Source organism: Haliotis rufescens, unplaced genomic scaffold, assembly GCF_023055435.1.
Source record: "Haliotis rufescens isolate VD_foot unplaced genomic scaffold, xgHalRufe1.0.p SCAF_5, whole genome shotgun sequence".
In the NCBI taxonomy this organism is placed as follows: Eukaryota; Metazoa; Mollusca; class Gastropoda; order Lepetellida; family Haliotidae; genus Haliotis; species Haliotis rufescens.
This window is the reverse complement of record NW_025964223.1, coordinates 52,463,417-52,488,800: the sequence shown is the minus strand read 5'-3', so window position 1 is coordinate 52,488,800 and position 25,384 is coordinate 52,463,417. Positions and strand designations below refer to the sequence as shown.

At 40.3% G+C, this 25,384-nt stretch overlaps 1 protein-coding gene across 1 annotated transcript; it reads right to left on the bottom strand.

Annotated features, from left to right (window-relative positions):
- Positions 1 to 967: 967 nt before the first annotated feature.
- LOC124126445 lies at positions 968 to 24,231 on the bottom strand. Its single transcript, XM_046489888.2, has 7 exons — positions 24,174 to 24,231; positions 21,940 to 22,055; positions 6,802 to 6,866; positions 5,463 to 5,500; positions 4,406 to 4,485; positions 3,613 to 3,675; positions 968 to 2,629 (listed from the first exon to the last, which is right to left on the bottom strand). Exons 1-7 carry the CDS (start codon positions 24,223 to 24,225, stop codon positions 2,525 to 2,527), a joined length of 519 nt encoding a protein of 172 aa, XP_046345844.2. The 5' UTR covers positions 24,226 to 24,231; the 3' UTR covers positions 968 to 2,524.
- Between the last annotated feature and the right edge of the window lie 1,153 nt (positions 24,232 to 25,384).

Genomic DNA, 25,384 nt, shown 5'->3' with positions numbered 1-25,384 from the left:
TTAGTTCTCGCTACCGCTAAACAAAGATCTGAGGACATTCCATTATGGGTCACGTCAGAATGACCTTTCGCGAATTTTGACCGACCAATGAAATGACTGACAAGAAATCGACATTAGCCAATCAGAAGGCAGCTTTTCTCAAGCTTTAGGACACTAGTTTCAAACTGGTGACTACGCTTCGAATCATATTTTGACGTATTCTCGATTAAAAAAATTAAAACTGTTAAGAAGAACATTCTGGAATGGCTTATAGATGGCCTAGATTGTATGGATATAATCATAAAACCCCTAACTGTCGTTCGGAATACCCTGTGTTAAATATTTTGTGGTTGCATAATTAGAAAACACATTCCGACTGTCACTTTCATAATCTGGTAAGCATCGCTCTGATTGGTCGGATGAAAGGTCGTTCTGACGTGACCCCTAATGGGATGTCCTCAGATCTTTGTTTAGCGGTAGCGAGTACAAAGGTCTGATTTTAATGAGATTAGTATATATGGTATAAATCATGAGGCCTACCCTTACTCAGGCAAAGAAAGTGACTGTGTTGGATATAAAAAATAATTTTAAAAATCTGTACTTATCATGCTTATAAAGGCAATGCATTTATCAGAGGAGCTTTTATTACCATTGTTCAGCTATCCTTGTAATCAATTTTTAAAGGAGGACCAACAACTGTATCTTACAACGATCAACTCGTGCCGACGAAATAGTGAACAAAATTGTTTATAATTATAATACATATTTTACTTTATGCAACAGTTCAAGATGCAGAAACCCTGGCTTTGTATGAGAAAACCAGAAGTATCATCTGTGAGTATTTTACTCTATCTGTTTTACTGACAAATTGGTCCCATATTCAGTGAGCGAGACCCGGGTTCGATTCGCCACATGGGTGCAAAGTGTGAAGCCCACTTGTGGTTTCCCCCGCCTTGATACTGCTGGAATATTGTTAAAAGCGGCGTAAAACCATACTCACTCACGCACTAATGTGCCCAAAGAATGCAACTCTGCACAGCAAATTGCGGTGCCTTAAATGACTGGGTCACCCATGCTTCTCCCATGTTCAGAATAACCTTGATGTGTTCATGCACCAGTCACTTATTGCTCAGTTAAGTGAAAGGTCTACAATGTAAAATGTTACTGATATTAACAATATTTTCTAAAGCTAGCATAAGGTGGAATGACCATGTGAAAGGAACTGAATGACATGGTGTGCTTATGGTCACATACTGAAAGCTAATATCACAATCTTTCTCGGGAACACTCCCTGTTGATTAAATTTGCCCTAAGATGTCACTATGAGCCTTTATGATGTCACTATGAGTCACTACGAGGTCCCCTTGAGTCACAATGAGGTCACTTTGAGTCACTACAAGGTCACCTTGAGTCACTACAAGGTCACCTCGAGTCACTATGATGTCACCTTGAGGTACTATGAGGTCGCCTTGAATCACTATGATGTCACCCAAGCTGTCAGCTTGAAGGTCACCTGTGATCTGCCTTGTCAATGAAGGAAGGGAGCAGCTGATGAATAGGATGAGATACAGCTGGTCAGAGCCAGAGCAGTGTCAAGACTATGGACAAACATGTGCAATGAAGGTCATCACAAATGTTGACTAATTCACAATAAGAACTCACATAAAATTACATTTGTCCAGTGTTGCTACTGTTTTATAAGGCTGAGAGATGTAACCTTGATTGTAGCAGGTAATACCACCTTGATCGCCACCAGTGATAATGAACAATACCACAATGATTGCCACCAACGATGGTCATGAACAATACCACAATGATTACCACCAACGATGGTCATGAACAATACCACAATGATTGCCACCAACGATGGTCATGAACAATACCACAATGATTGCCACCAACATTGGTCATGAACAATACCACAATGATTGCCACCAACATTTGTCATGAACAATACCACAATGATTGCCACCAACATTGGTCATGAACAATACCACAATGATTGCCACCAATGATGGTCATGAACAATACCACAATGATTGCCACCAACTTTGGTCATGAACAATACCACAATGATTGCCACCAATGATGGTCATGAACAATACCACAATGATTGCCACCAACATTGATCATGAACAATACCACAATTGATTGCCACTGATGATAGTCATGAATTATGCTACTATAATTGTTTCTGATGATGGTCATGAACAATGCCACTTCAATCACCACCAAAGTTGGTCCTGGACAATGTCACTTTGATCACTATCAACAATGGTCATGAACAATAACAATAAGATTTCTACCAATCCTGATCCTGAACAATGCAACCTTGATTATAGAAGTACTATTTGTCAGGCGTCTATATTCCTGGAAAAGTCTGAACAGTAACAACCATTAGTAACACAGGCACATATTCTGCCCACATTTCCACTGATGAGGTCAGAATGAACTTGGTCCCACGTCCTGTATCACCACATCCAACTGTGAGGTCTGATGTTCTCTAGGTTGGTGTGATGATGACCCTCCTCCAACCACACTGGCATCACCACATTGGGTTCTTCTTGAACATGCCCCGCCAGTGGGCGCTGTCGGCATCGTTGATCCTCTTCTTCAGGAACTCAATCTTCTGGTCCAGCTCCCCCATCTCCTGCAGCACAAACAACACTGTCACCAGAACAGAAAGGGACAGATTTTATACAGAGACAGTTCCATGTGGGAAACACCATTCACAAGCTGGTCTTGTTAATGACAAGCCAGTTCCGTGGTCTACAGCTGCTTCTTATGGAGGGCTATTTTGTTGACAATGTTCCTTGCATGAGCATACAAAACTAAGGACCATAACCGCCCAAAAAGTGACTTGTTAATTTATATGTCAGCTTTCTGCCGATGTCACTAATGATTACAAATTTGTACCCTTACATGTTTTTATTTGTTTGTTTGTTGTTTAACACCGCAGTCAGTAATATTGCAGCTATTTGACAGCAGTCTGTAAATAATCGAGTCTGGACCAGACAATCCAGTGATTGACATCATGAGCATCGATCCACGCAAATGGGATACAATGACATGCATCAACCAAGTCAGCAAGTCTGACCATCCGATCCCGTTAGTCGCCTCTTAAGACAAGCATAGTTGATTTTTACAGCAAGCATGGGTTGCTGAAGACCCATTTTACCACGGATCTTCACGGGTCCCTTACATGTAGTACAAGGATACACAGATTCATCGTTGGACTTATAAAAATAGAATCAATCATCTGCAAATGCAAATTGTGTCTGAAGTAGTAACGAACTACTCAAATTCAGATCTCAGGTGAGCAATTTCCGATATTTATCTACCATCTTTTCGTGTTTCTATCTCCTCTACTCGAGTTCTCTAATGTACAGCTTGTACAACACACATACTCTAGATATCAGATCTATCGTAGTAATGAACTAAAGATACAAAATGTCCAACACTTTGGTCACTTTTCTGAATCCTGAGTGGTATCCTAGCAAAATGCCTTTCAGTCCACCAAGCGCAGGTATCTTTTGTTTCGTGTTAACATTGTATATAACTACTGAAACATGACAATCTAAGGCACAGTGTCTGTGTCATAATCTCTGACAATAACTAAGACTGTACACTCACAGCTTTGATTTTCTCTGACCGTCTGTTGTTTAGTTCAGGTGTGGCTGTCTCCAGAGCCTGCAGCTGAAACAGATGATGCAGACACTGACTACTCCGACACTGGGCTCTTCCTGAACAGTCTTCAGAGAAGATTACCTTTCCTTATTCAAAAACACACCAAACCACAATAGAAGTTCATTCAAGTCACTTGTACTGAAACACATCTAAATACTGATATCTGTGGTATATGTTTAAAATTGCTGGTAAAGACTATGCTGCATCCAACAATGGAGAATCTGGCAAGGTTCAAAAGTCTTGTAAAAAAAGGCCGAATGGGTGTTTTTTTCCAGAAAGCATTAACAAATAAACATGAGCAAGTCTTGCTACAGCTTAGGAGATGTTGGTACATCTTCGGTTAAGAACTTGCTCATAGTTCCTTTTCCAAAAGTTTGAAAAAATTGCCTTTTTAAACTATTTTAGCCAAAAGATACACAATGCTAGTTGTTTTTAACTTTAACATATTACTTACTAAGTATTTGCCTAAGTAAATTCTCGTAGGCCATATTGGCTTTAACCCAGCCTTTCCTTCAATGTTTTGATGAAAACTGAGTGAGTGAGTGAGTGAGTGAGTATGGTTTTACGCCATTTTCCAGCAATATCATGGCGGGGGACACCAGAAATGGGCTTCACACATTGTACTCATGTCTGGAATTGAACCAGGGTCTTCGGCGTGACGAGCTAACGCTTTAACCACAAGGCTACCCAACCGTCCCTCGCCCAGATGAAGGTACAGAAAGGATAAGAATGTACCAACCCTGATGGTGATCTCGGACAGCTTGGTCTTGACTGCATCGCTGTAGCTGCTCAGCTGGACTGACCTCTCGCATGGCATCACTGTCAAAACATTTACCTACGGTAATTAACAGAGTCGTTGTTTGCAGCATGTATTCCAGGTATTGCTATTTGTTCTGCACAGGGAATAACCATGGGGGAACAGGTGGCCAGTATGTCGAAATGACATCAATTTTGCTACCAAGAGTTTTCCCTTAGCCATGCCAGGAATCTATGGTAGTGAGTTTAAATCCTTGATTCACTGTGATAATGTTTCTAGGTTGGTCAGCACAGTACCCATACATGGGTTTCACCAAAGTGGTACACGTCTTAGACCTACATCACTTTCCTCCCCATGAAGCTGACACGCTGTGATATAACTGAAATACTTTCAAATAAGTGTTTACTCGCTTATATAACCAAGTGAGTGTGTGACATTGTAATGTGTCTATCATGCTGGGTCAGCTATGAGAGGAGAAATATTATAGGGGTATTGGTGTTTCAGGTTGATAGCAATAGTGAAATATTTCCTTTGTAAAATTTTTTTCAACTCCTAAGTTTTTTGGTTTGTTGTTTAACGCCGCACTCAGCAATATTCCAGCTATATGACGGCAGCCTGTAAATAATCGAGTCTGGACCAAACAATCCAATGATTAATATCATGAGCATCGATCCACGCAATTGGGATCGATGACATGCATCAACCAAGTCAGCGAGCCTGACCACACGATCCCGTTGGTCGCCTTTTACGACAAGCATAGTCACCTTTTACGGCAAGCAAGGGTTGCTGAAGACCTATTCTACCCCGGAATCTTCACGGGTCCATTTCCTTTGTAATTTTTAGTCATTTAGTAGATTGCAGACAAACTAGAATTCTTTCAAAAACATGTTGCAAACAATTGCATGCCAAACAAAGTACTGATCTGCATGAAGGTATTTAAAGGTAAACTAACCAACACAAATATGTTAACAAAATTATGTAAATTATATAATAAAAAAACTAATGCCTTTCTACTTTAGGCTTATTTTTTAATGCTCACCATTTTGATAGAGTCTCACAACCTCCAGCACATAGGGCCTGGAAATAAACACAATACATGATTCTTACAACAAGCCTTAGAACACAGAGACATAGGGACGATGATGTGTGTGTCAATGTGGCTTCACTCTTTACATCTGTCAGCTTCCTACTAATGAACCAATGGTTGGCATAGTTATATAACTGCAATAATCTTGAATGCAGTGTTAAACCCCATTTCAACCCACCTCACTAATGGCCGAATATGCTATCAATCTTCCAAAGTGTATATACATGTATGATGTTTTGTCTGTTGTTTAATGCCACACTCAGCAACATCCCAACTCCATGACAGTGTAAACAATCACGTCAGAGTCTATGATGCAGATTGTTACATTGACAGCTTTACAACTAAACAAACACTGAACAAAACAATAGAAATTACAGGTAAGCTCCAAAAGCTATTAAAAAGAAAAAAAGAGAGTAACAGGTCTCGATTTGTGGAATTTCATTTAACTAGCATTAGGTACACGAAAACAAAACATTTGTCTCATACATTTATCATAGTTGAAACAGAGGCTGGTCTGTTACCAGTGTCACATGATTTAATGAATGTAATAGAAAAATATGCACATACCCTATTCGACATAATAAGCGCTCCGTTCTAATAAGCGTCCACGGCGATACATGTATACTGATTCTGATAATGATGTGGCAGTCTTGAATATGTTCCATAAATACATAACAGCAGTGTTTAAAATGAAGGGGGTCCTGTGGTCCTTGATATTTGATGCTATACCGATAATCATGATAATAGAAATGTAGTACCGTATATCGCCTTCTATATGGCGACCCCACGTATAAGACGACCCCCCTGTACAAGCCTTTAAAATCAATGCTAATTAAAATACCCCGTCTCTAAAGCGAATCGGAATGAAGCACGTCACCAGCACATACACAATCCCTACAATTGCAAAAAACCACATGTTTGTCTTCTGCAGAAAAAAATTACATCGTTTTCAGGGAAACAAACAGATCATAACAATTAAACTTGGTCAATGCAAATTTAAAAGTTAAGATAACAAAACACTAGACATGATCATTTACCAATTAACTTATATTTCCTGTACTAATAGGCATTGTTTTATATGCAGAGATTAAGATTACCGAAGTAGCAATCAGCTGAACACAGAATCAGAATCTACCGGAGATTTGGTTAATAACCTGCCAATAACTTTTTTAATTATATTTAAATGTAAGACCCTTTTAAATATTTAACTTTAACATTAGAGTAATGATAAAGACTGTGACTTTCATGCTTATTTTCAAACACCGAAGCATGTATATAGACCTGCTCTTACACTTCGCTAGTGTTGGCCTCGATCCTGCTGTTGATTGGGATGAGAGAACCCCTCGTGTTCCGCAGCTGAAAATATACAATCACACCATTAGTAAATTACCTTATAAATTTATAATCAAGTTTATTCTTATTAATTTTATTTTGTTGACTAAGATTACTGAGCAAACAGTGAACAAGCAAGTTGTCCAAGCCACATAGAAAACCACAACTACAAGACAGCAAAGTTGGGTGTCCACTTCTTAATGAGAGAACCTTTTTCACTGGGCCCGCTTACACAGAACCCCTTTTCTGAGGACACTCTTAGCAGCTACAAGGATGTTAAGGGTGCCCTTAAAGAATTTTTACACTGGTTTCACAAAGCTCCCTTAGTGTCATCGTAAGCATAAGATTTTCTAAGACCCCCTTTGCATGAAGGTGGAACTCTTTTGCAATGGAGATGCGTATTTCCCTGAGTTTCCTAACTAGAGTAGTCTCCCTTGTTGCAAGGGCCTGCATACTCTGATAATTTATGAAGATCTAACCCAAAGGGGTCTTTGTGAAAGAGGTTGGTGCCCTTAGTGTAGCACTAAGGGCGAAGTTACGATCACCTTGGCCTAAGGGGGCTCTGTGCAAGTGGGCCCTGATCTGGCACTCAAGTCTCAAACATTCCTACTATAGGAAGGCTGGCTGCTAACTGTACCCCAGCACTGATCCCCCATTGGTGGATCCAAAAGGGGGATGAATGGATGCATACACTATTGTTCAGTCACCTTGTGTGTCAACCTGCCCCATGCATTTGTTTAACTCATGACTAGGGTATCTTAGAGGAGTCCCTGTGAGGATCTGAGTCAGGGTTTTTCTCCAACAGCCATGCTTGTGGAAAGAGGCGACTAACGGGATTGGGTGGTCATGTTGTTGCATGTCATCGGATCCCAATTGGTGGAACGATGCTCATGATGGCCATCACTGGATTGTCGGGTCCAGACTCGATTATTTACAGGCCACTGTCATATGGCTGGAATATTGCTGTGTGAAGCATTAAATAATAAACAAACAAACCTTTTTCAAAATCCTGGTACAAAGTCTGTGACCAAACAATGTGGGCGAGTGACTGACAGTACAAAGTATGACACATCATCATTCATGAGGTCTGTTAAGCCAAACTTTTTTATTTCATGGTTTTACCTTGACATACAAAAATGGGGGTCAAGGGGACCCCAATAATTAATTTTGAGGGTCCTGTAAAGTAATGAAATGGTGTGATGTACTGTCTGTCTTAATATTTACCATAGAGCCTGGAATGGTTGGTTGGTTGGTTTGTTGTTTAACGCCGCACTCAGCAATATTCCAGCTATATGACGGCGGTCTGTATAAATAATCGAGTCTGGACCAGACAATCCAGTGATTGATATCATGAGAATCCATCCACGCAATCAACCAAGTCAGCGAGCCTGACCACCCGATCCCGTTAGTCGCCTTTTAGGACAAGCATAGTCACCTTTTACGGCAAGCATGGGTTGCTGAAGATCTATTCTACCCTGGAATGACTCAATGATCAAGTGGACAGTGGTCATGATTAAATGACACATGCCCATCAGGGGTGTTCTTGTCTAACCCGTGAAAGTAACGTACCCGGCAAGTGGGAAAATATAATGGAACTGCCCTCAGGCAAGAATGAAAATCTGTGGTATTAACTTTGAAACTTAGAAGATGCATCGTGTGTCAACACAGATAAAGTATCTGACTTGTTATTTTTCTATTCTACGCATCTCCCAAAAGCTGTTGCTTCAGTTATAAAGTTTTGTTGTTAAAATTAAAGTTTTCTTCATTCCTCTAATTTAGCAGGGCAAGTTGAAAATCTGACCTGACATAAATTTTAAGTTTTTTAAATTTTGGTATTTGAACATCCAATCTCCACATTCTTGCGTACTAGACGCACATTTGTGCCTCGCATAAAACCCTGATGTGTATTTATGTCTCGCATAAAACCCTGATGTGTATTTATGCCTCGCATAAAACCCTGATGTGTATTTACGCCTCGCATAAAACCCTGATGTGTATTTATGCCTCGACCTCGCATAAAACCCTGATGTGTATTTATGCTTCATCAGCACTGGCAATCTTTCAGACATTTGCAGTGAATGTACACCATTGTTTTCAGCTTCAACAGCAGGCATACACAATACCACCATGTAAACTACTGGATCATGTCAGGGCAACCTCGTCAACAACTGTCATCAACATGATTGAACAGGCAGTCCCAGTTGGTATTATATAGAGCTAATTAGGCAGACATTGTTCACATACCCATTCAACGTAAATGACAAACCCTGAGTAAGTCTCGACAGGCCACAGACCAGCAGATAATAGCATGAACAGGATTTTGATTTGGTTGGTGTTTTGTTTAATGCCGCACTCAGCAATATTTCAGCTATATGACGGCAGTCTGTAAATAATCGAGTCTGGACCAGAGAGTCCAGTGATTAATTTTATGAGCATCGATTCACGCAATTGGGATCGATGACATGCGTCAACCAACTCAGCGAGCCTGACCACCCGATCCCGTTAGTTTTACGACAAGCATAGTCACCTTTTACAGCAAGCATGAGTTGCGGAAGACCTATTCTACCCCGGAATCTTCACGGGCCTACAGGATTTTGAAATAGGGGTGCACACTGCCTTTGTGTGAATGTTGGGTGTAGGGAGCGGGGCGCGGGGTGCGGGGTGCGGGGCGCGGGGAGGAAGGGGTATATCGTGTGGAGTGCACCTTCTGCAAACCCCCTCTGGATCATCAAATGCCCCACCATCAGGTAGGATGACCAACAATCATTTACAAATTAACTGCTTGATCCTTGTATATTTGCTCTCCCCTCAAGCATGGGGACCGAGGGAGCCATCCATTAAACATGTTAAAAACCATTAATGCTAGTATTTCATCGCACTGTACATACATAAACTGATGATACCAACGAAACATGTTTATACATATACACCAGGGGTCCGGAAACGGTCATATGCGCCGGACATGTCCGATTGGGAATCTCAAATGTCCAATTTAAAATATTGCTTACCGGACATTTTAAAAAACATTTTGGTGTATATTATACACTCTTGAAAATCCCCACAGCTAAACTGGTAGAGTAACTGGTAGAGATCATCTATGGATTTTTTTATTTTCACACACGCATGCATGCATGCATACACACCCATGCATACAAATATTTACACCAAAAGGCAAAAGTAACTTTCGCCAGGTGCATTTCTGATCATTTCTTCATTGCCAAAGTTACAGAGATAATGGAATGTACTGAGTGAAGGAGTGAGTTGGGTTTAATGCTGCTTTTAACAGTATTCCAGCTATATCGCAGCATGTCAGCTTAATGTGGGAGGAAAGCCCGAAGTGATGCAGATGGAATGTACTGTCTCCTGGGAGTTCTGGGCCCTTACCTCCCTGCCCCACCCTGCTGCCCACCTCTTTACAATGGAGACCGCCTCTATCTTCCATGGTCTAGTGGTAGATCGTCCGCCTGGAGAACGGAAGGTCCGGGGTTCGTTCCACAGCCGCATCATACCAAAAGACGTTAAAAGATGGTACTTTTTGTTACCCTGTCTGGTACTCGGCATTAAGAGGCTAAAACAAAGACTGGTCGGCATCAGTCCGGACTAGTACAAGTAGCCACCCACACACGTGCATGCATGCGCTATGTAAGTGCAATAATCTTGGACGCGACGTTAAACCCCATTTCACCTCACCTCGCACCTCTTTACAATGGCAAAGGAAGGGGCGTCTTTCCCTCGTGTTGTACTCACATCTTCATGGATGTCTTGTGGTCTTAAGACCTTTTTCTGCAAGTACTTGATCACTGCACTATGCTCAAATTTTCATTTTCCAAAGGTCAAAGATCCCTGACTAATTCCCTCTGACATGTCACAACGAAACAATTTGCTCAGTTGACTCAAGTTTTTGTGTATATAAATCTGTGACAACATGTAATGTCCACAACTATAGATTTCACAATGACACAATTCCTTCTATGTGAGGCTCAGAACTCATCAGTCAACCCTCATACATCTTCTTGAGGCAAGGGAGTTAACTGACTTTAAAAGTCCAGTTTCCACCCTTGCCGAACTAGGCTGGAATTTCTGGGCTCGACCGTAGCGCCACCAGTGGTTATTACGAGTTATGTCCCTTCTAAGCCTTTACAGGGGAAGTGATTACTGATTTACCCTTTACAGGGGAAGTGATTACTGATTACTTATTTACCCATTGGAGGGGAAGGGATTACTGATTTACCCTTTGGAGGGGAAGTGATTACTGATTTACCCTTTGGAGGGGAAGTGATTACTGGTTTACCCTTTACAAGGGCAGCAACTACTTATATACCCTGTGCAGGGTGTGATTACTGATTTACCCTTTGGAGGGGAAGTGATTACTGATTTACCCTTTTGAGGGGAAGTGATAACTGGTTTACCCTTTATAAGGGCTGCAACTACTTATTTACCCTGTGCAGGGTGTGATTACTGATTTACCCTTTGGAGGGGAAGTGATTACTGATTTACCCTTTTGAGGGGAAGTGATAACTGGTTTACCCTTTATAAGGGCTGCAACTACTTATTTACCCTGTGCAGGGTGTGATTACTGATTTACCCTTTACAGGCTGTATGGAGCAGAATCTACACTGCTGATAAAGTAGCTGTGTCTCACACTGCCCATCTGGTGAGTGAGTGAGTGAGTATGGTTTTACGCCGCTTCTAGCAATATTCCAGCAACATCACGGCCAGGGCAACCAGAAATGGGCTTCACACATTGTACCCATGTCGGGAATCGAACCTGGGTCTTTGGAGTGACGAGCGACCGCTTTAACAACTAGGCTACTCGACCGCCCCCCATCTGGAGAGAAACAGGCTGATATCAATTATCTGTTTACTCTTACGGTTTGTAATAACAAGAACGTAAGTTGGTATATGTAAAATGCATATCAAATACATTCTAAATACAGTCAAGTCTCGTTAATCCGACATCGTTGGTTGCACATGATTGTGTGGGATTAACGAGTATGTCGAATTAACGAAATTAAGTGATTTGTGATCGAAAATCGGACGTCTTCACGATAGATAATAACCGTGTGTACCTTGTAATAAAATCATTAAAAACGAAATATTTATATTGTTATGTTGTTTATTCATTCATTCCTTAATTTATAATTTATGACATTGCAAAAATAATAATAATTTTCCCATTTATACCTAACAACAGAGACATTACTCACTGAATTTATCACATCAACGACACACGATTCCTCGTGTAAATGCAAGTGCTACTGTCTTAACAACTTGCTTCATCTACGTGACTTGACTGTATGCAGCTTCTAATTTATGTCTTGTTTTTCTGCCAGGATATGGAAAATGCAATCTGCATCTTTATTACTGTAAATGATAATTTGTATTTTCAATTCATCAACTTCGTGCGTACGCTGGAATAACCAAATGATTCATGCTTCCACACAGAGTACATCAACATATAGTTATCTTTGTCAGTTTAACAGTTACTAACGTACGCTAATATAATCAAATGCAAAAACGACATCTCTATTATTTGTCAGGATGTATTTGTGCTTCAACACAGTGCATACCCTACCAACATGCCATAATCATCGGTGAACATTCATGAGTTTGTTATATATGCTAATACGAATACCATACAAATTGGTTAATATATGAACACTTACTCATATTCAAGAGACATTAGATTGGTTCGATGCACAAACGAACATACCAGAATGTTGTGTTAACCAGTGACTCATGAATGCATGACATGTGACGTCACAGATCCATGACTCGAGATGCACCATTTGGAAATCACTTGCAGCAGATTGTGATAAGAAGAAAGATAAGCTGTGGTAAGCACTTGACTGATTGTAAATTTTGTCATAAATTGGTACACATTGAAAATATGTCTTCTTAACGTACACACTTCTCTATATTATTCAATGGTTTGCGTTTCTTTGAGTATATGTCCCTCACGATACGACTAAACCATGCTGGGGAATGTATTTCTATATATCCTTGATGATATGACAATCATATTCGAGAATGTATTTCTATATATCCCTGATGATATGACTGAACCATGCTGGAGATGTATTTCTATATATCTATGATGATAGGACTGAACCATGTTGGAGACGTATTTCTATATATCCCTGATGATACAACTGAACCACGTTGGAGACATATTTCTATAAATCCCTGATACGACTGAACCACGTTGGAGACATATGTCTATATATCCCTGATGATATGACTAAACCATGTTGGAGACGTATTTCTATATATCCCTGATGATACGACTGAACAACGTTGGAGACATATTTCTATATATCCCTGATACGACTGAACCATGTTGGAGACATATGTCTATATATCCCTGATGATATGACTAAACCATGTTGGAGACATATTTCTATATATCCCTGATGATACGACTGAACCATGTTGGAAACATATGTCTATATATCCCTGATGATATGACTAAACCATGTTGGAGACATATTTCTATATATCCCTGATGATACGACTGAACCACGTTGGAGACATATTTCTATATATCCCTGATGATATGACTAAACCATGCTGGAGACGTATTTCTATATATCTCTGATGATACGACTGAACCATGCTGGAGACGTATTTCTATATATCTCTGATAATACGACTGAACCATGCTGGAGACATATTTCTATATATCTCTGATGATATGACTGAACCATGCTGGAGACATATTTCTATATATCTCTGATGATATGACTGAACCATGCTGGAGACGTATTTCTATATATCCCTGATGATACGACTGAACCATGCTGGAGACATATTTCTATATATCTCTGATGATATGACTGAACCATGCTGGAGACGTATTTCTATATATCCCTGATGATACGACTGAACCATGCTGGAGACATATTTCTATATATCTCTGATGATATGACTGAACCATGCTGGAGAAGTATTTCTATATATCCCTGATGATACGACTGAACCATGCTGGAGACATATTTCTATATATCCCTGATGAGGACTGAACCATGCTGGAGAAGTATTTCTATATATCCCTGATGATACGACTGAACCATGCTGGAGACATATTTCTATATATCCCTGATGAGGACTGAACCATGCTGGAGAAGTATTTCTATATACCCCTGATGATAAGACTGAACCATGCTGGAGACATATTTCTAAATATCCCTGATGAGGACTGAACCATGCTGGAGACGTATTTCTATAATACCCTGATGATATGACTGAACCGTGTTGGAGACGTATTTCTATATATCCCTGATAATACGACTGAACCACGTTGGAGACATATTTCTATATATCCCTGATGACAATGAACCATGTTGTAGAACGTATTCACCGTCACAACTGAACACCCAGTGTAGAGTCCACAACAAGGGCACTAGCCTGTGTGATCAGGCCTACTGACTGCCTGCTTCAACACGCCCGCCAGTGTAAGGCATGGATCCCATCACTCCTCCACATCAGTCGGCACTATACCAGGCAATGGTTTGACCCAGTTATTCCCCACCAATCAAGAGAAGTGCTGGTTACGTATGTCCCACAGGCTGAACATGGCGAAGGGTGAATCCCTCTTCCTAGTGAGTGGCGGAATCTGCACTGGTGAAATAATAGTGTCATTGTTTCCTTCACTTTAAGTAATTCTGTTTCAGATAATCAGTCCTTGAACAAGGTCTTCTTGTTATCTAGGAACAGTATGTGGGTTGTGGAACACTCTAAAGCCCTGGGAGATAGCCACAATGGCTGTGATAAAGACAACAACGGGTTGTCAGGTATTGGAATTTAAAGGGGTTGTCTGTGGTACTAGACTGACATGCCCATGACTGAGTCCAGCCTACGGAATACCAACCGGCCAAGCTTCCTGTTCAAGGTGAAAAGAATACACTTGCACCAGGAACAATGTTTAATATCTGTTTAAGAAAAATGTTTGTACACATGACAATCTTGGTATTGTTTTATGAAGAAGATGTTTATTTTAATTCCTGACACCTCCATCCTCTCACACGTCATATTAAAACACATCGGTTGTGTTGTCAGTATAATGTGCACACTGACATCCATAAACTCCACACAGAGTTACTGTTCCACGATGTAGAGTGAGTGAGTGAATCACTGAAATATGAGTTGCTTCCCTTCCCATCACACGTCATGGCTTCCCATCCAGGATTCAGGGCTCCAGATACTCTCTGAGCCATTGAGTACTTACAAGTTATCATTCAATCGGGTATTGATAATTCATGATTTATTGATGAAATATTCAAAGTAGTACGAAAACACAAAACAGAAAAGATAGAATATATCTTTGCATGACATACTGTCATCTTGTCACATATTAATACTTTATGTGTACATACTTTTTCTTTTGTACTCTTTTGTACCACCGCCAATGATTTGGAGAGAATAAAGTGTTCTGTTCTGATAGTTTTCTATGGGTATTCAATATTGTTTTACAGGGGAGGAGAGGGGCATGGGAGATTAAGTGTGTGTGTGTGTGTGTGTGTGTGTGTGGGGGGGGGGGGGGGGGAAAGCTAGGGGTCTGCAAGAAAAATGACAGTGAAAGGGAGCATGGCAAAATTAATCACACAATAGGGGGAGAGGGTTGGTGAGTGGTGGTGCTTGAAAAAATGACAGTTCTATTTTTTCAAACCTAAAAATTATAAATTTGATCATTATTTATGGAAATGGTTATAACAATAAGGGGGTGGGTCATGAAAAAAAAAAAATGTTACATAAAATAGGGGGGTCAGCAAAATACCAATCGCCCCACCCCTATAATTCAATGATCAGCCCTTTACTCTCTCGGGTCAATTCTACTACCATCATCAGTAACAAGACATCCAAACAGGGCTGTCTGAATGGTTCTATCATCAGAGTGCTTGGCGGTACAAGATACACTGTGCAGACAGGAGAGGCGATAACCATGATAACATGTGATCACATCACGATCACTCAATCAGGAGTGGATCATGCTTGTATTGCAACAGATAACATATTACACAGCACTTCCCAGGCCTCCAGACCTTGTACAACTATCAACCATGATAACTGACCACGTGTAGATGCAGCAACTTGTTCCACTAATAAGACAAAGTGGCAGATTCTGGTGGACTTACATCCTCCACAGAAGGTTAGAATTAAAAACTTGCTGAGCTGGTATGAAGAATCCTCTGTGTACTTAACATGCTCAAAATGGTGAATGAGTATTTCAGCTCTTATATTCTTATGAATTATGATGATCATGAGTGAGTGAGTGAGTATGGTTTTATGCCATTGTGTTGGTATACACGTCGCAAGCTCTGGCATTTACTTGATTTTTAACTTGTATGGTTGGTTCAAAGGGTACAAACTCGAGTGAGTGAGTATGGTTTTATGCCGCTTTTAGCAATATTCCAGCAATAACACAGCGGGGGCCACCAGAAATGGGCTTCACACATTGTACCCATGTCAGGAATCAAACCCGGGTCTTCAGCGTGATGAGCGAACGCTTTAACCACTAGGCTACCTGACCGCCTGATGATCATGATGATATGCAGAGATATGATAAAGAATAAAATGTTCACTTGTCCTTGAGCAAGTAACCTGTAAAAGATGTTTGTTTAGAATTGAAGGCTGTCTGGCCAGAACTAACATGATTAAAGGCACAATATATTTCAGTATATGAATTGTGCATTTCGTGTATTTCAAAACTATGTTCATCATGTTCATTCTAATTATTCGCAATAATTCACACTTGTCACAACAGGACAAAGAAAGATTCAGGAACAATGATATCAAAAACCCCACAGACAGGAAACACATGTTAAGATTGGGAATACAACTCACAAGTTCTAATACAAGTACATAAATGTTCATCTTTACTTTCTTACTGTGTTATCTTCACCACAAAAACAAATATTCTATCAAAATATTTGTTTAAAAAGTGTCCAATGATTGAATAATTGAGTTGGGTTGACCTCTGCTTTTAAAAGTATTCCAATTATATCACAGCATGTCAGCTTAATGTGGGATGAAAGTCCGAAGGGAGGCAGATCTCAGACGTTTACAACTTTGGTGAAACCCATGAGTGCAGGGTATGGTGCTGACAAACCTGGAAGCATAATCATGGTGAACTGGGATTCTAACCAACAATCAAGGTTTCTGGTGTGCAGTGTCCAATGAAAAAAATGACTCCAAAATGTTTGTCTCCAACAACAAATCCCAATGCTCTGAACATACACACAACTCAGCCAGCCCAAAGAAGACAAACTGAGGATCACCATGGAGAAGTAGAAGCCAGTGTTGTCTACACAGATCATGTCACAACAGCCTAACATGTCTCACAGTATTGATTTTCTAGCCTCATTAACCTGTGAATAAATCTCCTGGCAAAACCATAACTACACAGAATCAAAATATCTGATTTATAAATATGCATAGAATATGTAGAATGACTTATTGTTGACAGCTAATAGGAGAGAGCCTGCAGCCTGCTTCAATCACAGCCGCACTGCTACAGGCTCAAAGCTAGGATGGTGAAGCTGCCTTGTTAGAGCCCATTACGTACAATCTCCCGGCAATTTGGTAACAAGCACGACCTTTACATTCAGTAATATCACCAGCACGGAAGTGTGTCATCAATGGTGGTGTTTAACATGCTAAAACTTGTTATAATGAGTTGAAGTATTATGTCGTGGAGCTGTGCCACGCCTATGACTCACACAGTCTGCCTGGAATAGTATTACATCACAAGGATCGCTGCTGGTGATGCAAGTATTTATCCATTATCATTTACCATGTTTACCAGCATACTGCTTATGATCATTCTTATTGGTCCCAACTCCTTAAACTTCATTAACAGCTATTGGCTGACAACAGAAATAAATTGGCAGTTGTCTGCTGGCCGGAGTATCCTGAGAGACTAGAAGAATGTCAAGTGAGGTGAAAGGTCAAATGGGTTCAAGGTTATTGCACTTACGTAGTGCATGCGTCCGTGAGTTGGGTTAATGGAAGTAAAAGTCACATAACATACGGGTGTCATCAAAATAAGTCAGTTTCACAGTGTACTATCTCTACCTTGTACCGTATTCGACGTAATAAGCGCCCCGCTATAATAAGCACCCACGGCGACATTTGCTAAGATATTGGCTAGTGAAAAATCCCAATTAGCACGCCTTCCGATTGATCAATGTACACAAGACTTATTAATTCGCGTATAATACACACTCGTGTGTTATATGCACCCTTAATTATGGCCATTTAATTCAGGAAAAATATATCTGTCGTACATAAACATTTCAGGCTGTCAGCATAAACCAGGAAATTTATTTTTTAACTCTTTTTTTTCCCCACCAAAATAACATTCTAATAAGAGCCCCCTATTTCTAATTTTGAGAGCGCCCTGGGCACTTATTACGTCGAATACGGTATTATATTAACATATTTTACCACTAACATCTGTAACCAGACATCACAGCATGTCAGCTTAATGTGGGAGGAAAGCCTCAAGTGATGCAGGTATTAGACCTTAACAACTTTGGTGAAATCCACAAGCATGGATATGGTGCTGACAAACCTAGAAACATATCAGGCGAAATGTTACGAAGACCTCAAGTATGTGCATGTTTATGTCGCACTAATATCCCTGTCAATAATCAAGCCTGGATCAGGCATTAGCAACGATCCACGTTAACTGGGTACAATGCCACACAATCACCCAGCCCACATTGTGCCAACACAGTCTCCATTGTGTTGGTTTGTACAGTGATCCCTCACGACACCACGACCTTTAGGGTCAAAATAATTGGGTCAAAATTTATAGATGATCAGTGGTTTAACCGAGGTGGAGTGGTAGGGATACATGACCAACACAACAGTACATGCTCTGCCAACCTAACATGATCTACGTCGCTATAGCCTCATGTCACATGTTGCATATCAGAGTTTGAAAAAGATTAAAACATAATAGTTGTTCTTGATTCATAGTGTAATAAAAGATGTTTCGTGTATTATTCACAAGAAAAATACGTTGTATCCCTGCTGCGAATTCAGGTGAACAAATAGATGAAAACAAACTTTGTATGTACAACTAGAACCGTGGATTACTGGGCATCCATACTGCCATAGAATCCCCACTGGCACTATTGGCGGGGACACATCTGTACCTCTTGTGACCAAGGAAGGTATGGCTCTGTGAAGCAGATCTTCATAGTTTCTGTTTACGGATTTGATTGACTATGGCCTAAAGTTTGTTTGTTTGTTGTTTATCGCCGCACTCAGCAATATTCCAGCTATATGACAGCGGTCTGTAAATAATCGAATCTGGACCAGACAATCCAGCGATTGACATCATGAGCATCGATCTACCCAATTGGGATACGATGACATGCATCAACCAAGTCAGCGAGCCTGACCACCCGATCCCGTTAGTCGCCTCTTACGACAAGCATGAGTTGCTGAAGACTAATTCTAACCCAGATCTTCACGGGTGAGCTACAATCAGAAAATACAAAGTAAATAGTTCATGGATTAGAAAGATTTAAGATTACAAAAAGCTAACAGTTAATCTATTAAATAATAACTGATTAAAAATAATGTATAGGATGTTTGTAGTGAATGGCTACACCCTTATCACCCTTGGTAAACCATAAAATTTAGAAAGTTTGGTCTGTTGCCTCCTCATCATGTTCAAAAGTCACTACCATAAGCTACGTGGGAATTGTTTTATTTGTACATCTCTCACATCACAACTTGACATCCGTGGACAAAGGGGGGTAACTCTTTGCAACTGTCAGCTTGCTGTTCTCACTTAGGTACAACATGGGGAAAGGGTTTGACTCTTGTTTAACATCACAGGGGTATAACATGATAATGACACACCTAATTAATCAGTTCTAACATTGCAACCACTCTATTTGATTTTCAGTCCGTTGTTACAATGAGCATGGGGTATTTGGCCGTATTCCCGCTTCAGAATCACGTTTTCAGATAAGAGCAGATGACTGATTTTTTATGGACTACTCTCCATGTTCTGGGGACAGGACAAAAGATCTTTATGGCAATTTTACTTCACTGTAATAAGATTGATATTTCATTGGTATTATATAATCTGTTATGCAACAGATAAGCAAACAAAAACAGATCTGATGTGTCCATACAGCCCCATCATTGCCTTCTGGGTAGCAAGGTTTTGGAGGGTCAGTTGTTTTAATTCCGCCGGACTTTTGTACTTTTTAAAAATCTATTTGTGATGAGAAACGTGAGAACCCTGCCCGGAAGAGGCATATATCACATGCTCTCAAATCCTTTGTCCTTCAGTTCCATATGTATTTTATTGCCCCCATGTTCTGGTGTACTGGTCAAAGGGAAGTAACTCTTGGCTGTTTTGCTGAGAAAACATCCCGATATAATAACAACTAACCCAGCAATAAGAAGTATCATCATGATCATAGAGCTCATGACATGACATGTTCTTCAAGAACAAGAAAGTCAGCGAACAGATTACTGCTGGTACGTTAACACTGGCAATAGCAGGTTAACAAACTTATGGCTGGGTTTATCGAGCATCCCTCCCCTGCAACACACACATTTGTACCCAGCACACTTATTACAGCTGATATGGTAGCTAATGGCACATCTTCCATACTTCAAGGGCATGCTGAATGAACATACTGCATCGAAGCCTGTGAATTAATAATCATGCAGATGGCAGAGCCCCTCCTTAACATGCTTAATCTGTTAGTCCCATATTTACGGTATGTCATAATGTGATGGGTGTTGAAGTGTGATTGAAGTTCGGTGCCATGGAGACGAAAGTAACTACAACCAACATGAGTATTACCGTGATTACTAACGAGCATCAATTGATGAGTAACCATGGTATCAAAAGCTAGTTATATTTTCATTTAACTTTTGTAACATTTTGAGTAAAGTGCCATAAGTTGGTCTTGAGTAAATATAGTAAAATTGTCACAAATTGCGTCTTCAGTACAACAGAAAAGTTTTGGCTTATCCAGAGCTACAGATAATCAGCGTATTTGCGTAAAATACCACCCCCCTCCACCCCCAAATATTCAAAACCCAATTTCTTTCAATTAACTTGTGTACAGAAACGCATGCATTAAATGAAAAACTCAAATGTATAGAAACAGCTCGATACCCTGAGAGGCATTTTCAGCATGCGTACAAAGAAGCTAATTTCCGAAACACAATTACGAGCTACCAGTAATTTACTTCCTGAATCCAGGCTATATATGTAGAACAGTTATATCCATCTAAAACATTATTTCATTTTTTAAAATCTTAAAATGTTCACTAAGTTTGGGGAAAACCCAATGTGTGATGAATAGATGAGTGAAAAAATATTAGTTATCCAATGAAAAATGTAATAACCCAATTAAAATAGAAACCCTGGAGTAAAAACTCAATTGTTCAAAAAGTTATCTGGAGCTCTGCTTCTCCGACAAGCAGATACTATATTGGTTGTTGTCTATGCATTGCTAGTACTTCATGGGTTGCACTACACAACATTCCTCCATCAACCGTCAACCATCAGTACATACAGCTGTATGTATTCACAATGAAGGAGGAGGTGAGTTGGGTTTAACGCCGCTTTTAACAGTATTACAGTTATATATCGCAACGTGGCAGGAAAGCCCAAAGTGATGCAGGTCTCAGACATTTACCACTTTGGTGAAACCCATGAGCACGGGTATGGTGCTGACAAACCTAGAAACATAATCAGGGCGAACCAGACTTACAGGAACTGATAGTACCATACAAGCCTGCACATTCTCTTACATCAAAAGATCATGTGCTAGAGGTGCCAAAGTCACGTACCAAAACACATGGAGATAGGTCATTTCAATATGCTGGCCCATTTGCTATCAAACAATCTGCCACAAGAAATCGAGAAACAGAAAATCTGACAAACTTTAAAAAGACACTCTACACCTGTCTCTTCAAGAGAGCCTTTGACTAGATCAAACATGGTCCAAGCGAATTTGAGCAGTTGTTAATTGGAAAATTCTTAATTTAATTTTAATTTAATTTAACCAGGACAAGCAAACTGTATCAGTGTTCGATTCAGTTGCATCATTACCTTGAGGATGAGGTCAGGATCACTGATACAGAATGCCTTCTTCAATGCAAGCCTGACTGTTTCAGTGTCTTCATTGTCATTGATGTTCATGGACACGGCATTGCTGTCAATGTCATCTGAAACAGAGAGGCATACTGATTAACATACATCATCAACAATACACTTTGTCTTATAGTGACATACCGTTCATGATAGGGTATTGGTTGTCAGTTTTGGACAGTAATAAAGTCATATTATAAGTGCATATAGCATGTATAGATAATCACGTCGAGTCCAGGAACACCACTAGTTGATAGGATAAGGGATGTGAAGAAACACAATCAGCCAGATCAGACATTGTGACCAGCCTCATTGGCTGTTATGACAAGCATGGGTTAATTGGAAAACTATTCTGACAGAGAATTTTGCCAGCGAAACAATATTTATCATGCTATGAAATCAACTTCAAGACCAGATATACCTTTTTCATAAAAAAATATTCAAATATTTTAAATCCACTATTCACCGTGTAGCCAAATGTTCAATCAATTATATGTGTTTTTATTCATGCAGTTACAGGTAAATAAATTACATGATATACATCATTTCTTTTCTTTATCTTCCTGTCAAGTGAGTGAGCGAGTATGGATTTACGCTGGTTTTTCGCAATATTCCAGCAAATGCACAGTGGGGGTCACCAGAAATGGGCTAATGCATTGTACCCATGTGGGGAGTGAACCTGGGTCTTTGGTGCGACGAGCAAACATTTTAACCACTATGTTACCCCACCATCCACCTTCGTGCCAAGACACCTCAGTGGTGTATTAATGGTATAAACCCAAAGGGTCCACCGGTGATTGGGTCCAGTGGACATTTTGAGGAAAGCGTCCCCTGAATAATCTGCCCAATCTGTCAAATTACCATGATCTACACCCTGCTGACTCTTACATTTTCTTAAGGACCATGTGGTGTGGGCTAGAAAACATATATTGCCACAATTATCATGGAAGTTTGCAAACAAAAAACCTTCCTTGCACGCACACTTTGTTATTTTCAGTTGATTTATTGCAACAAATATTGAAAGTGTATTATGGTGAGGTGAGGTGAGGTGAGGTGAAATAGGGTTGAACTTCGCATTCAAGATTATTGCGTGTGTGGCTGCTTGTACTGTACCGGAAATATGCAAAATTTGTAGTGATAGTCCACCAAGATACCATCAAATGAAAGTGTGACAGAATATACACTGGCATAAAAGTGATTGAGCCAATACTGTAACTTTACGAACACCCTCAATGAACACTTATGAGATGGACCAGCAGCAGGGTTACGAAATGAACATATTCAGAAAAGATTGTTGACAGACAAGGAATTAACTTGGCAGAAAGCGTGTGAGGTGAGGTGAAATGGGGTTTAACGTCGCGTCCAAGATTATTGCACTTATATAGCGACGTGCATGCACATGTGTGTGTGTGTGTGTGTGTGGCTGCTTGTACTAGACCGGACTGATGCCGATTTATAGTGCTAGCTCACTGAGATACCATGCCACAGTTTAACATGCTTACCCCCTTTAGACACATTACACTGACTCAAACTTTGTCCTTATCTGATCCTCATTTAGTTTATGTCAAGGGCCAGACAGGGTAAAATGTAGCATCTTTTAACGTCTTCTGGTATGACGCGACCAGGGGATCAAATGAGTGAGCTGCTCTTAATCTATATATCTTTACCATTGGGGTAAAATATCCATGGGCCCTTAGGGTGTAATTTTTGTCAACAGGATGTTTGGAAACAGCCACGAGCATGATGAGCCTTGTCACTGACCAGCTGACTGACTCACCTTCACAGATCTTACTTCTATGACCTTTGCCTTTGGGCCCTTTACTTTCGGTGAATTACATTAAATAATTCATAATTTTCCGTTTTTACTACCTTGGCCTAAGCCTACCACTGACTCTATAAACTGTCACCTTGTAATGTTATTAGTAATTCACGGTTAAGAATGACCTGTCACATACTCAAGAAAATAAGGTGGAGTGTACTTACTGGACTAACATATTGCACTCAACGATGATCGAAAACCCCCCAACCCCCAACCTGGCAGAGGCGACTTAGTGATGTTATGTCATTTCGATTTGTAGGTGGTTTTAAAGCTTTCCAATTGTTTTAAGTCACTGCATATTACCGGATACTTGCACCAATACGTAGATAAGCCGTACATCTAGCTAAAACAATAAATTCCACTCGCAGTAACTTACCATCCTCGTCAAATCGTTTGACAACGACCCAGATAGTCTTACTTGCGGCCATTTTTGTTTACACTCAGCATGAGGTAAGGGAAGTAACTCTTGATCTAAGACGGGCACCTGTTGATTACGTAGCGGTCGTAAAATGTCTAAATCCCCTTGGATTCGATCCCCGGACAGTATGATCAGATGTCTTGTCCACATGACCAAGCATGTTAATATGTGATGTACAAATATCCCCATCTGGGTAAAGACGAAAGTGAAAATAAATGTTGTTTTATGTTTGTGGATATAAAATATAAAGTCGAGTGTGGTGACTAAAAAAATTAGGCAACCCCGAGGATAGGTTATTGGCTTGAGTGAGTGCGGGCGCGCGTGCGTGCGTGACAGACAATGCTGCAGTTATATTCAAGGCGTATTATGTTAGAAAGAGGACACACATTTTCAGACTCACAAATGCCCCTCCATTAACAAATTATGTTGCTTCTTAAGGTGTTAAGTGTTTTAAGTATCCATGGTATTCGTGATAACTCGAATACATGCTTGGGGATTCTAGGTTAGAATAGGTCCCAAGCACGCTATACTGGTCGTAAGAAGCGACTAAATGGACCGGGTAGTCAGGCTCGCTGACTGGGTTGATGGCCTGTTATCGTACTCCGACGGCGTGGATAGTTGCTGACAATATCGATGACTGGATTATCTGGACCAGACTCGATTATCTACAGGCCGCCGTCATTTAGCTGTAAAATAACAAACAAATCGATGGAACCTAGTAGTTTTTCTAGGAAGTGTCGAGAGATGACTGGTGTACCACGTTCTACCGGGTACCCGTTAAGTGTTGGGTGAACGTAAGCAAGTTGTAGCTGAGTCACGAGTCTACAGCGACACAATACAATTGATTGGTCGTGTAACGACCAGGTTCTTGACCTCCGGTCCTGTTGTGTGAACCTAGGCTACATCGACTACACAAACTGTTATTAATTCTCCAGATTATTGACTGAACAGTCAGTGTGACACACCAAAACGCACTACAGCATCTGAATAAATACTATTTTATTTCAACAGTTATTTCTATCAGCAGTATTCCAGCTATTGCATGACTGCTTGTAAATAGTCTAGTATTTATCAGTCAAACCAATGGTTGATAGCATGAGTCATGATTTCATTTCCCCCAGTTTAGTTGGCATTGGGTGCCGGGCATCTATTATAACCCGAAATTATCA

Coding starts and splice junctions, on each gene's coding strand:
- LOC124126445 (XM_046489888.2), bottom strand. CDS start 24,225: ATGGCCGCAAGTAAGACTATCTGGGTCGTTGTCAAACGATTTGACGAG. Junction 5,501..6,801: donor GAGGCCAACACTAGCGAAGT/GTAAGAGCAGGT, acceptor GTTTATTTCCAG/GCCCTATGTGCTGGAGGTTG. Junction 4,486..5,462: donor TGTGAGACTCTATCAAAATG/GTGAGCATTAAA, acceptor ATGTTTTGACAG/TGATGCCATGCGAGAGGTCA.